Below are 15,358 nucleotides of genomic sequence, written 5' to 3'. Positions count from 1 at the left end.
GAGGTACAACACTTATGACCATGAGTTATATGCAGTGGTGGAAGTGCTTTGGCATTGGAGGTATTACCTAATCCAATGTTCCTTCGTTCTTTATTCGGATCATGAAGCCTTGAGACATATAACTAGTGGCTGTCAACATGGTAGATGGGTGAATTTTATACAGGAGTTAACTTGTGTCAAAGTACAAGTCAGGAGTGAAAAACAAGGTGACAAATGCACTTGGTAGAAGAGAGCAATGTTACTGTCTACAATGACAACTAAGGTGATTGGGTTTGCCTCTATTAATGAATTGTACCCCACAGACCCCGACTTTGCTCAAATTTGGAAGGTTTATACTAATGGGGTGCAAGATGTATATGTTCTGGATAGTTGTTTTTTCTTTAAGGGAAGTTGCTTGTGTGTTACCCAATCTCCTCCTCGAGAAGCCAACATATCAGGTTTACATAGAGGTGAACCAGGAGGACATTTTGTGAGAGATAAGACCTATGCACTTGTGGAAGACACGAATTTCTGGCCAAACAGCACTATGGGAAGATATAAGCATGGCGAAACAGCACTATGGGGAGATGTAAGCCATTTTATGAAATGGCACATTTTATAAGCTGTAAGAAGACAACTAATACTTCTAACATTGCTAATGTGTACTTCCAACATCCAAGAAGTGGTTCATAAGTTGATTATTTCCGATAGGGTGCAAGATGTAAGAAGACAACTAATACTTCTAACATTGCTAATGGGGTGCAAGATGTATATGTTCTGGATAGTTGTTTTTTCTTTAAGGGAAGTTGCTTGTGTGTTACCCAATCTCCTCCTCGAGAAGCCAACATATCAGGTTTACATAGAGGTGAACCAGGAGGACATTTTGTGAGAGATAAGACCTATGCACTTGTGGAAGACACGAATTTCTGGCCAAACAGCACTATGGGAAGATACATGGCGAAACAGCACTATGGGGAGATGTAAGCCATTTTATGAAATGGCACATTTTATAAGCTGTAAGAAGACAACTAATACTTCTAACATTGCTAATGTGTACTTCCAACATCCAAGAAGTGGTTCATAAGTTGATTATTTCCGATAGGGATTTGAAATTTCTTTTTTTTTTATCAGCAAATAAAACATTTTTAAAACATTTATTTATTCATTAGTTACTGATTAAAGTACAAGAATTTAGAGTTTCAGCAATATAGTGATCCAGGTTACAAATAAATTACAGCTTTGCCCAGAATAAAGTAAATTTTGTTTGCTCCTTGTTTTTCTATAACATTTGACAATCCATTTGCTTCCTTTTTATTCATCTGAAACTAGAATTAAACCTCTTTGCAAGTAGGTCAATTTCTCTGAAGACAAATCTGAACTTGCAAGATGCTGAACTGATTTGCTATGACCAGGAGTGAATCTCCCTCAATTTCTATTTCTGTTGTTCCAATTTGTTCGGCCAATTTCAAACCTTGTATGAGAGCCATAATTGAGTGCCCAAAGCTGATTGTTCCTGAGAATAGTGCCACTACTTCTCCTTGATGATTTCTAAACAGTCCCCCTATACCTGCTCTCCCCGGATTACCAAAGGAACTCCCATCAAAGTTCAGTTTTAGTTTATTTGTTGCTAGTGGTTTCCAATCATTCCATTCTTACACTTCCTCTATGTAATTCTGTTTGTACCACTTCAGTTCAATTCCTTAGAGTGTCATTTATAGAGATATGGCTGAAGAGTTTCAAAATTTTAAACCAATGTGCAGATTTGTTTTTTATAGTTTCAATCACTTCCTCCATTGACTTGCTTTTTTCATTGAAAATTCTTTGGTTTCTTCCTACCCAGATAGTCTACACCACGGGGAAATTAGAGCTGAATAGACTCATTACATCCTGGGGGGGGTGCTATTTTCAACCAAAGAAAGAGGAGAAAGAAGTATTCTCAAATACAAGACACAAAGGAGCAGGGGACTGGTAAGTGGGGGAGGGTTTCATCACAAGCCTTACAAAGGACACACACATGAGGAGAGGCATTTATTTGGTCTTCTTTTCTGTAGCACTTCCAACAAAAGTCTTGTGCTTTAGGAGGGATTGATTTACACCAGATTTCTCTCACAGGAAAGCTCAACCTCAATGTTTTTGAATGGGTTAGAAAACTAAAGGAGGCACAGGAAAACAAGACATCATGGGCTGGGAACCAGATTAATTGTCATAAACATTTTGGCCCAAGTAAACCTTCTCCAAAATTGAAAGCAAGAGAAGTAGGGAATCACATTCATTATCCCTTAGACCCCTTCTGAATCCAAAATCCCAAGTTAGGCCCAAAATCCCAAGTAGGGAATCACATTCAAGTTCCTTTCCTATTTTTGAGTTTTTTAAGAAATTTGGGACTAAATTGCAATATAGTTCTTCTCACCATCTCCAAATTGATGACCAAATAGGAGTGGTAAATAGGAGTTTGAGAAATCTATTGCAATGTTTGGTAGTAGATGTAAACCAGAACAGCAAGAAACCTAGGGTTTAATCAAGAAAACAAGCAGAAAAATAGAGAAGTGTGTATCAATAGAGAAGAGAGAAAAGGAGAGAATAAGGTTGTACATGGATAGTGAGAAGTGCTAATGCACTGGCAGATGGTCTAGCTAGGCAAGGGGTGAACAGAACTCTATGTTTTGGGCTGTTTTGTAATTGCTCCATGATTTGGGGTTTATAAGGTATTTGGTTGTTAAGATTCTTTAGCTCCTTACCTTGTAATTCTGGTTTTCCAAACTATTAATAAAATCCACTGTTATTGATCAAAAAAAAAAAAAAGAAAAGGAGAGAATAGGGTTTTGGGAGAAGAGGATCAAACTGTCTCCCAGCCCCCTTAATCGTATTTTTTAACTCTAATCATAATTTACAGTATAATTACAAGGTTGCCCTTAGTAGGGTGGCTTTACTAATAAACACTTAAAAGAGAGCTAATAAACTTAGGCCCATAAACATAAAAGATAGAGATAAGAAAAGAAGATTATGGCCCAATAGCTAACAGTAGATCATGCAAAATCATGAGAGGTTATATTACTTAGGATGAATTTGCTTTTAAGTCAAACCACAGGTAGGAGTCCTTTTAAGGTTGTTTATGGAAGGCAGTCTACACATTTTCTATATAAGGTTCCTCTTTCCCAATCTAGAAAATACAGTGTTCAAATAGAAAAGATAACAGATCAGATGTCAAAGCTTCATAAAGCCATCTATTTGAAGATAGGAGAATTTAATGCAAGGTAAGGCATGAGCAGATAGTAGAGGAAGACTTAAAACTTTAAAGGAAAGGTTTCCAATTGCCAATTATTCAGAACTTGACCAAGACAGTTCAAAAGAGATGAGACAAGTTGAATGGGTTGTGTAACCCTCTACACACCCAAAAGATTTGTATTATATATCAAAAGATTACATAAAGGAGAAAGGACAATTGTGCCCTTCTAAGAAAAAGTAACATGCAAGAATAAAATATATGCACAATAAGGTACAAGGTAGTCCCAACCGGTCAGCCCATAGTATCTCTACAGATTTGGGATTCCATTCTCTTTTTGTCATAGCCAGCAGCCATGGTAGAACTAATTCTTGCTTCTTCTATTTTCTCTTCTTTATTTGCTTGTTAATAATTGTGGCAGGAGCCTATTGTTGTGTGTTAGAAAATTCCTGCTTGAAAGTCCATTTCAGTCTGCCCCTTAGCTCTTCTAGCCCCTTCAACTTGTAACAGATTACTTCTTCCAATGGGTTCTGTGGATGGTATTCTATGCATGTACCATACCACTCAGTCTAATCTATCCATTTTTATATTGGAACTACTCCTAGGTTCCTTCATACGATTTAATTCCTGATCCAATCCTTTCTAATTTTTCCACTCACCCATCCAATTTTAACAACTCAATAGCAGATTGAAATTCAGAATCTCTTAATTTAAGCAGATCAAATAAGCAGCAATAGAGGCTCATTTAAAACTTTTTTCTTTTGATTTCAAGGAAAGACAAGGTATTGAAAGTATGTAAAGATATTTTTAAGGAAAGTAAGAAGCATACACACCCAAATGAAATCATGTTGATGTAGAAAGAAAAGCAAATGAAATCTTTAGGGGGGAAAGAGTTTTACACATCTTCAATTTGCCAGATGACATTATTATTTTTTCCGAGGATTGTAGTGTAGTAGGAGACAGTAACGTACATCTTTAGATGCTTTGAGAGAATTTCAAACTTAAAAATCACTAGTTGAGAGAGTTGCTTAGCAGAAGTTAATATTTGAGAATCTTATAGGTAAATAAACTGATATAGGTTGTACCATAATGTAATTATTGATGAACTAATTTGGACTTCTAATGGTAATCTTAAAGCCCTTGCTTTCTGGAACCTGGTTTTTGATGGATTTTCTAAAAGACTTGTAACTTGTAAAAAGTTATTTATCTTTGGTTGGAAGAATAATCCTAATCAGGTTGATTGTTGCAAATTTGCACATTTATTACATGTTAGTTTTCAAAATTCCTTAGTTGTGTAAAGACTTGAGAGAATAATGAGAGGTTTTTTTGGGCACTGGGAGCTACTAGGGAAGATCACTTGAGAAAATGGGCTAATTTATGCGAGAGCAAAGTGCACGGTGCACATTCTGCTTCTACTTATGCTACATGTACCATGCACCAACTTGCTGACTTGTGAATGGTCTTCTCATCTATTAATTTAAATGATTAAATCTGATTCTAAGGAATTTCCTTTGTAGGTCCAGCTGCATTTCGTCCACGAGCACATGCTGCTTCTACTTATGCTCCATCAGTTGAGAAGGGACGTCCTGTCTTGCAGGGGCTTCTAGCTATTGATTTCTTAGCGAAGGAGGTAATAGAGTTAGAGAAATACAAGCATCTTTCAACATCAGACTTATAAATCCTTTGGTCTATTCTTCACCCCTCCCTGTCCCCATCCCGTAGTCAAGATATTTTACCCCATCACCGCCCGGTCCTTGGTGGCGGGGCAGGTTCAGGGTGGGGCATCCATTCCCCGTAGGGGACGGGGAATCCCCAAATTTTCCCTGCTCCAAGGCAACTACTTGAAAATTATCTATTTTGTGGACAATTTACACATGATATAGGAATTTGGGGGTATTTCAGGAATTGAATTATAATACTTTAGCGGTAATTCAAAAATGGAATTATGGGATCCTAGGATTTTCAGAATTTAGGGAAAACTTAGAGATATTTTAAATATCAATATTAAACCTAGAGATATTTTACTAATTTACCTTCGGGTTCGGGGAATTATATATGAAACCCGTCCCTGGTTCGGGAAAAAAATATTTTCCCCGTCCCGCCCTGTCCCTGTTTAGGGTCGGGGAACCCCCCCTCCATTTGGGGCGGGGCCCCGATTTTACGGGGGAAATTGCCATCTCTACCTAAGGGGCAGTTCTCAGTTTAGAAAAGAAAAAAAAAAGGTAGAAACAAGAAACAAGCAAGAATAGAAAGTAAGGGCCTGTTCGTTTCCTCTTAACTCTTATCTCTTAAAGAGGAATCTTTTAACTTTAAGAGAAATATGGTTGTTCGTTTCCTGTTACCTCATATCTCTTAAAGTGCAATCGTACAACTTTTTGTTTTCCACTGATACCCCCAAAAAAGACAAACAAAACTCTCATATATGGGGTCAAAATGGATATTTGATAATTTTCAAAATTCAGAATTCGGAATTCAGAACAACATTCTCTGCATTCAGAGTTCAGAGGAAAGAAAAGTTCACCAATACCAATATACCTCTTAAGGTAATTTTGCACTTTCAGATGTCAGACTTCAAAGCAAATGAACATGCCCTGAGACACTCCCTTAGGAGTTCTTGTTGTAAGTTTGGGCTATGGGAAATGGATAATGTATCTGTACCTAGATCTTTTACCAAAGCTACTGTAACTTATTCCTGAACTAGCTTATGCTATTTTTCTTAATGGCTATAACTATCTTTGTCGACAATTCTGAAGTACCCTGATGATATATTATCATTGATGTTAGGTGCTTGGTTGGGCACAAGCAATGCCTAAATATGCTGGAGATCTTGTGAAATATGTGCAAACATTCCTTGAGCGGACTTATGAAAGATGCCGAACATCATACACGGAGGCAAGTTATTTTATTTTCATCAATATTGTGGCAGTTTTGCTCCCATTTGTTTCCAATCTATTCTACACTGTTCCTCTGTCTGCTGATCTTAATTTGTTGCCCTTATTCACTATGGAGAATGAAACCAAGTTAATGAAAATGGTCGTTTTGAGGATTTTTTGGATATTTGTATAACTTTTCACAAATAAGGTATAATAGATCCATAAGATAGTGATTAACTGTCACAATCAACTAGAACTAAATATGTGTCTCTGCTAGTGTTCTATTAGTGTTGACACTATAAAGCAAAGTTTTAAAACGCGGAGGTATGATGCGAGCCCCCGGCCCACTTTCTTTCCCCTCATCTTTCCTTCTCTTTTCTTTTCTTTTCTTTATTTTTCTCTTTATTTTTCTTGTCTTTCATTCTTTTTCTTCTTTCTTTTTTCTTTTTTTTTTCTGTCTTTTTACATGAGGTGTGCATGAGGCGTATTCCTCTAGCATGCCTCATGAAAAAAACGTAAGAGGCGTACGCCCCTTGCACCTGAGGCGTATGCCTCAGAGGTGTCAGCGCCTCTGGCATAGGCCTCAGGGTGTTTTGGGGGAACCTCACCTGGAGGTGTGCTTCCAGGTGTACGCTTCCCATGCCTTTTAAAACACTGCTATAAAGATTTTAGAAGCATGTTATGTACTTGCTGCATAACTGTAAACTGGCATATGCCTCAGGGCGTTTTGGGGGCACCTCACCTGGAGGTGTGCTTCCAGGCATACGCCTCCCATGTCTTTTAAAACACTGCTATAAAGATTATAGAAGCAATTTATGTACTTGCTGCATAACTGTAAACAAACAACGATTAGTTGTTCACTACTTTTCCTGTTGAATCAAATGGTGCCTATTGATTCATTGTCTTCTGATCAATATCCAGGCTGTTCTTGAGAAGCAGAGTTATATGCTTATAGGGAGGCATGATATTGAAAACTTGATGTGGCTTGATCCATCTAGTGCATGCTTACCAAGTTCATTTGGTCAGCAAAGTATGGAATGTAGTGCTTCTGATGCTGAGACTGTTGAAGTTGAGGCAGAAATAAGTGATCTACTGTGGAGCTTGCGCCCAATCAAGCAGGTACACCTTATATGATATAAAGTTGTTACACTTGAGAATTAACCTGGTAAGCCATATATATTTTCAGTAAATTGGTAAGTCTCTTCTTAATGTGTAGTTGGATTATTTGAACTGTTGTTCTTGAGCTATGCATCTTTTCTGGATTTAAAACCCTTTCTTTTGTACATATAATTTTATGTTATACTTATGATCAATCTTTAATACAAGCTTTACTCAAGTATATTTCTGTTATTTCCAATGCTTCTTGTGTAGGAGAATCTAATCCGAGATGATAACAAACTCATTTTGCTGGCATCCCTTAGCGATTCGCTGGAATATGTAGCGGACTCTATTGAGAGGCAAGTGGTTGCATCCGCTAATGCCTAGTTCTTTTTTTTTTTTATTATGTCGGAGCTATCTTTAGTTAGATTTGTTCAGATTAAGCAAAATATATTTGCTAGTCAGTGTAGCTAATGTTTTTATAAGCAATAGAAAATTAGCAAAATGAGGTAATAATATAAGAGTACCCAAGTAAAGACCCTAATAACAATAACCTTGGTTATGTAACAGTGGAATACCCTCCACCTGTGTGGACTTGATGATGGTGATGATATTTATAGCTTCTTTATTTTATTTTATCTTATAGCCAACATTACCCAATCTTTCTGTGTTGCTTCTTCTGTCTTATTTCATACACCTTTTGAAGCCAATCTGCATACGCATTGCCTTGCCGCTCCTTTATGATAGACACTATTACATGAATCTATTTTGTTGTAAAGCATGACTAATATTTTATACCTTCAGAGTTTTATGCCCTCATTTTCCTATCAAAGGCAGAGATTCTACCTTCTTTTGTAGGTCTAAGAAAGTAAGAAGTTTCCTGTTATATTAGAAGCTTAAAATATCTACTTCATTCAGAGAGCAAGGCATGAGGAAACTTTTACATTATAATCTTCACATTGTTGTTAATAGCATACAGTATGCAATTCTTGTTTTGGATCAAAGACCATCCATTATTGGGGGTGTTCAGGGTTTATTAATGGTACAACTCAATAATTTAGGCTTGGGCAAGCATCCTTAAGGCCACCAGAAGAAGGAGAGGAGAACCCCAAGGATAAGACTCATCGGCATACACGCACTAGCAGTGCTCCTCCCCGGGATTTGGCATCATTTGCTGAAGAGTATAGGAAATTAGCAATTGACTGCCTTAAGGTTTTGCGTGTAGAGATGCAGTTGGAGACAATCTTTCATATGCAGGTATATAATATTCCTTAGTAGTTGATACGCATTTTTATGCTTTTCAAGTTAATATTTATGAGGTTAAGTCTCCCTGGAGTAATAGAAAATTTGAGTCACTTAATTCAAACAGGAAATCACTAGTAGGGAATACTTGGAGGATCAAGATGCAGAAGAGCCAGATGAATTTATTATTTCACTTACTGCACAGGTTAGATTACTTTCTTTTCATTTTTTTGCTTGTCCTTTACTTTTTTCGCAAAGCAATACAGTCTAGGTAGTTTCATGTGAATTTCCATACAGTTGATGTGAATTCTTATCTTTCTAATTACCGTGGGGTTTAAACAAAATCAAATCCTTTTCATGTCAGAAGACATTGAGGCTATTTTCACTTGGGAATAACTGTGAGAGTCACCCAAAAATTTTTCTCTGCATTCTGAAAATAATTAATATGTTGGTCATTCCTTCTTGATACATCTTAAAGAATGTGTTCTGAACCTGCGTGGTTGCTTTAGTCCTGGTTCTCTACTGACTCATGTTGTATTCCACTCTGTCTGTTGAACAGTCTTTGTGTATCTTTATGTGGTAACCATCAGAAGGATGGTTTTAGCAGTATTATGGAGAACAAAATGTACATTGATTGAGGTAGTGAGAAATGATCTGAGGGCCGACAGTTTCACACAGGATATGACCCCTGAATTTGATAGAGTTTACTGGAAAAGAGTATTCATATAGCCAATTCCGCACATTGGGTGATGACCATGGAACTATTCATAAACTTCTCCACGAATGACATTCTAAGAAACTGGACTGAAGTAGCACAAACAGATGTACCCGGGAAGGGCAGGTATAGTGGGTGTGATTAGAAACCATCTAGGTGAAGTTGTGGCACTCTTCTCAGGACCAATAGGTATTGGTGACTCAATACAGGCTGAATCTCTGGCTCTACTTCAAGGTTTAAAGATGGCTGAACAGATTGGAACAACAGATTTAGAAATAAAAGGAGACTCACTATTGGTCATTTCTTGGGCTAGAAACATCACATCAGCACCTTGGAAGCTCAAATTTATCTACAGAGAAATTGACATACTTGCAAGGAGGTTCAACTCTCAGTTTAGTTCATAGTTTTCAATGCGCCAAGGCGAGGCTGGGCGTCAAGGGGGCGCCTTGTCACCTAGTTGCCTAGGCGGGCGCCTAGGCATCCCCTAGGTGATGAGTTTTTATATAGAAAACATAGATCCTAGGGTAGTTCCCTAGGTACCATAGCTATATTTCCTTGATAATTATTCATAATTTTTATAAGAAAAGTATAGAGTTCATGTTAAAGTATAGAAAATCAACATATTCATGAGAAGAATAAAAAGAAGGAAAAGAAAATTCAAAAAATATAGGGGCTGAACCCTTGGTTTTGTTATAGGAAAAGAAGAAAAGAAAAAAATTTAAGTTGTAGTAGTAGTAGTAGTAGTAGTAGTAGTAGTACTGTAGTTGTAGTAGAAAATGTGTTGATTAGACAAAATTTTAAGTTCTTCCTTGTTGGTTCAGGTTTTAAAGCCTTTGAGGGTTCAATACAACATTTAGCAATGTTTGTATTGATTAAATCCTAACAAATAAGAAAATAATAAAAACAAATTAGTATATAAACACACAAAGTGCCTATTTTAGTTTAATAGTGCCTATTTTATAATTTTAATGTCAAAAAATAGAGAATAAAAAAGTATTTTACAATACATAGTACAAAACTGCTTGGCGAGCCTCAAAGGGTGCTTTGTCGCATAGGCATTGCGTTGACAACTTGGTTTGGTTGGGTCAAAAGGACTCCAAATGGGTTGGCGGTTACCCTAGCAAAACAGGGGGCAAATAGATCTACCTTGTACTGTGCAGAACTGTAACTGTTTGTATGTGTTTGTAGATTGGGTTAATGCATTACTGCAACCTATAACTATTGTAATTCATTATTTCTCTATTATTAGTAAAAGTCTTTTTTGTTGATCCAAAAAAAAAAATCTATACAGTTGGGATAAGGCCTTGTTAAGTTATGTTGTTTTTATAAGATGAGAAGGATGATGCACAATTATGTGAATTTATTTATCATCCAAAAGAAATCCATTGTAGCAATGCTTTACAAAAGCCATTGAGGTGTTTAAATGTAATCTGATCCAACTTAACATTGTCTGAACCCGGCTATCCTTTTACTGATGCCAACATATCTCACCATTAAGCAAAGTTGTCAGAATCAAGAGTGTTGGTGCTTATTTAAATGAGTGTTATTTCCATTTCTTTTCAACACAACTGTCAGTTTTTCCTTTAGGGGGCCATTGCTTGGTGCAATGGTAAAATCTCAGGCTGCTAAGTGTTAGAATACAAGTTCGAGTCTATGAACAGCCACTTATTTCAAAAAATGCCAAGGGTTAGGTTCTTATCTGATCTATCCCTTTTGACTCCCCGTCACCCTCAATGTCCAGTGCCAAGGTTGGGTAATGGTTCTTGTGTTTTATTATTTACTTGGGGGGGTGCTGGGTTCAAATCAATGAAGTATAATACAACTAAATGCATTACTCTAGAAATAACATGTATCTGAAATTAGACAAAATAGACGAAAAATCATGCAAACTATGCTCAAGTAAAACAATGCTTTTGAAGGTAGCTAGTCCAATAACTTTGGTATTTTGGGGGGAAATGTTTGGCAATATACCTTTGCTTGTCTGTCCATCACCTGGTTGTTTCCAAAATAACTATTTCAATCCTGATCACCCATTTACACCAATACAATCCCTGATCAAGACTAAGGAGGGGGAGTCTCCATTTAAATGAGTGGGGTAAACCAAGATCTGAAGGGATGAGTTATCCATGAAGGAATGAGAGATCCATCCTATGGATGCCCAAAGATTGCGGAATAAGGGGCGAATTTCAAAAATTTTTCTCTCCCTTCAATTGGGAATCGTATTCCCTATTTAGAAAATCATATTTTCAATGATCAATCTTGAACCATAAACTGAACTAGATCTGAACCAAAAGGAATGGGAGAGGATTATACCTGATACGGAGAAATACTATCTCCCAATGGAGGTGTTCACGCCCAAGGAAGGATCCAAAGACTGCTCCCACTGAAGATGGCGCAGTGCAGGATGGAGCAGAATCAGCAACGCTCTTCAAAAGAACATGACCCTTTACAAGAATCAACTGGACGGCTTGTGAGTACAGCTCCAACCAATCTTTTCCCAAAAGATTGAAATCAAGATCCAATCTTGATTGCTCCCAAGAACTGGAGATCGAACTGAAGGAATGGCAATGGCAGGAAAGTGGCGGCAGAAGAGAATTCGTAGTATGCAGGAAATCTCTCAATCTCTCTTTCTTTAAAGAGAAGAATGCTATTGATGTTGTTGTTGTGTTTCAAGGCTGCCGCCCCCTTCCCCTTTTATAATCATAAAGGGATCAGCTCCTAATCAGATTAGGAGTTGCTAATCCAAATCATATTTGGGTTAGAAGTCCCTTAGTGATAAGGGATAATCCTTATCTTATCTGCAGATCAGATCAGCTGTCTCCTAATCTAATTAGGAGGTTTCCAGATCTAAATCTTATTTAGATCTTGGATTCTCTGAGTGGATAGGGTCTAAGCCCAATCCTTTTAGCTGACCCACTTCAGAATTCTTCCCCTTTAGATGACTGATCAAATCAGCCCAGTTCGAAATGGGCTTAAGGCCCATTTAAGGTTATGTACTCAAAAACCTTTCAAATTGCTGCCCAGTTGGGCTTCCTTGTATGGCGTGGGACCCAAGCATTGATCTACACATCAGCCACATGGGTTCAGCCCAGCCTTTGTTATAAGGCCTGGCCGAATGCACTGCTGAAGACAGTGTACCCCTTGAAATCCATCAAATGAGCTCTATGGGCCCAACACTTACATTAAGTGGTCCCTGGGCCAAGCCACCTTGTAACACCCAGGGACTGTGGGCAGATGCAAGATTAGCCCATCAGGCATTATCCTCAATGGTCTTACACTTAACCTCTCAGCCCATAATGATCATACACTGCCCGACAAGAGAGGACCTCTCCCTCGACTACAAGGAACAGTGTTGCACTCTCCACTCACATGGATCCCGGGAATTAAAACCTTCTTGCAAACATTTTAGAAACCATATATATATACTTTTATATCTTATATAAAATATATTTTGCAAAACAAATCTCAACGGTTGAAATCGGCTGCCGGCAGTCTTGGTTTCCATCAGTGAGAGTGCATCCCCGATCATTACCTTTGTCCGACAAAGGGGCTGATCCTGTCACTATGATCACCCACTCAGATGAATTCTTTGACTGTCCCAACATACCCAGGTTTTGACCCCCCGCTAAGGATCTCACTGATTGGTACATCAAAGATAGCCCAATCCGACACCTAGTGCAGTATCATAATCGAGTCTAGGGGTCGGGTGTAACTTTCCAGTTTTGCCCATCAATCTCCAAGGTCCAGGGCAATACTGGAAATCTGGTCCAGTTCAAAGATTCAATTAATCCTACACTATATGTGCCTAGGGTCTCACCCTGGTAGCTGAGACAGGCCACCCCAACCGACTTGGTGGCACCACAGTGTCAGCCTTGTCAGGATAGGTCTCCCCAGACCGACCCACCGGCTGTGAACATTCTAAACTAACACGAGTCTCATTAAGTGTCCAGTTTAAGGGTATTACACAGAAACATACCAAGGGAACATGAATCAAATATGTATCTTTATTCATTTACAATAAACTCATAAAGTACATCATTCTGATTGAAGCTAAGGGCATACAAAACTGTCTAACAATCCATCGTATGGACGCCCAAATCTTGCGGAATAGAATGGGCGAATTTCAAAAATTTCTCTCCATCCTACTAGGAATCGTATTCCCTATTTTAGAAAAATCGTATTTTTCAATGATCAATCTTGAACCAAGAACCGAACCAGATCTGAATAGAAGCAGTAGGAGAGGGATATACCTGATACGAAGAAATAATATCTCCCAATGGAGGTGTTCACGCCCAAGGAAGGAACCAAAAACTGCTCCCACTGAAGATGGCGTAGTGCAGGATGGAGCAGAATCAGCAGCGTTCTTCAAAAGAACCAGATCCTTCGCAAGAATCAGCTGGATGGCACGTGAGCACTACTTCCAATCAGCCCTTTCACAAAGGACTGATATCAAGATCTAATCTTGATCACTCCCACTGAGAACAGGAGATCAAACTGGCAGATATGGCGGCGGCAGGAAGGAGGCGGCAAGAGAGATTTAGCGCAGTAATGCTGAATTATCTCTTCTGTGATTTCAGCTCTGAAGAGGATGTGAATATATGTGTCTTCTAAAGGCTGCCGCCCCCTCCTCCTTTTATAAGCTTAAAGGGATCAACTCCTAATCCCATTAGGAGTTGCTGATCCAAATCATATTTGGATCAGAATTCCCTTTAAGTGATAAGGGTAAACCCTTATCTTATCTGCAGATTAGATCAGCCCCCTCCTAATCCTATTAGGAGCTTTTCAGATCTGAATCACATTCAGATCTGGACTCTCTGAGTGGATAGGGTTAAGACCCAATCCTATCTGCTAATCTAATCTCAGAATTCGCCCCTCATTTAATTGATCAAATTAGCCCAGTTCGAAATGGGCTTTAGGCCCAATAAGGTTATGTGCTCACTCAACCTTCCAAACTACTGCCCAATTGGGCTTCCTTGTATGGTGTGGGATCCAAACATTGATCTACACATCAGCCACATGGGTTCAACCCAGCCTTTGTTACAAGGCATGGCCGAATACACTGTTATGAACAGTGCACCCCTTGAAACCCAGCACATGGGCTCTATGGGCCCAACACTTACCCTAAGTGGTCCCTGGGCCAAGCCACCTTGTAACACCCAGGAACTGTGGGCAGATGCAAGATTAGCCCATCAGGTATTACCCTCAATGGCCTTACACTTAACCTCTCAGCCCATAATGATCAAACACTGCCCGACAAGAGAGGACCTCTCCCTCGGCTGCAAGGAACAGTGTTGCACTCTCTACTCACATGGATTCCGGGAATTAAAACCTTTTGCAAACGTTTGGAAACCATAATATATATACTTTTATATCTCATATAAAATATATTTTGCAAAATAAATCTCAACGATTGAAATTGGCTGCCGACAGTCTTGGTTTCCATCAAAGAGAGTGCATCCCCGATCATTACCTTTGTCCGACAAAGGGGCTGATCCTGTCACTATGATCATCCACTCAGATGAATTCTCAGACTGTGCCAACATACCTAGGTTTTGACCCCCGCTAAGGATCTCACTGATTGGCATATCAAAGACAACCCAATCCGACACCTAGTGCAGTATCATAATCGAGTCTAGGGGTTAGGTGTAACTTTCCAGTTTTGTCCATCAATCTCCAAGGTCCAGGGCAATACTGTCAATCTGGTCCGGTTCAAAGATTCAATTAATCCTACACTGCATGTGCCTTGGGTTTCACCCTAGCAGCTGAGACAGGCCACCCCAACATTTGGTAGCACACCAGTGTCGGCCTTGGCAGGATAAATCTCCCTAGACTTATCCAACGGCTGTGAACATTTTAAACTAACACGAGTCTCATAAGTGTCCAGTTTAAGGGTATTACACATAAACAGACCACAGGAACATGAATCAAATATGTACTTTATTCATTTACAATAAATTCATAATGTACATCATTCTGATTGGAGCTAAGGGCATACAACTGTCTAACAAGATCTACACAACTATTGCTGTACAAAAGAGATTTGTCCATCAAGTAGGACATCACTTTGTTTTATTTATTGAACAATATCATCTGTACCAGAATAAGTGATTCCTTGAAGATGGGAATAGGCAAGTAAACATTGTGGTTAGTATTTGATAAAAATAAAATGGGTTTGTAGAAACTTTCTGTCTAACTTGCACTGTTCTTGACTGATCCTGTCATATGTTT

The 15,358-nt window shown here is 38.6% G+C and overlaps 1 protein-coding gene across 1 annotated transcript in view; it reads left to right on the top strand.

Moving 5' to 3' along the window:
- The window catches only part of SEC8 (subunit of exocyst complex 8), an 87,440-nt gene that overhangs the window by 57,169 nt on the left and 14,913 nt on the right, over positions 1–15,358 (top strand). The window contains exons 17-22 of the mRNA XM_010249423.3: positions 4,720–4,832; positions 5,987–6,094; positions 6,997–7,194; positions 7,447–7,532; positions 8,235–8,430; positions 8,543–8,620. Of these exons, the coding sequence (XP_010247725.1) occupies positions 4,720–4,832; positions 5,987–6,094; positions 6,997–7,194; positions 7,447–7,532; positions 8,235–8,430; positions 8,543–8,620 (779 nt within the window). The remainder of the gene's footprint in view (positions 1–4,719; positions 4,833–5,986; positions 6,095–6,996; positions 7,195–7,446; positions 7,533–8,234; positions 8,431–8,542; positions 8,621–15,358) is intronic.

Source organism: Nelumbo nucifera, chromosome 4, assembly GCF_055504915.1.
Source record: "Nelumbo nucifera cultivar China Antique chromosome 4, China Antique-T2T, whole genome shotgun sequence".
Classification (NCBI taxonomy): domain Eukaryota; kingdom Viridiplantae; phylum Streptophyta; class Magnoliopsida; order Proteales; family Nelumbonaceae; genus Nelumbo; species Nelumbo nucifera.
The sequence above is the reverse complement of the archived record's forward strand: the minus strand, read 5'-3'. Positions and strand labels throughout refer to the sequence as shown.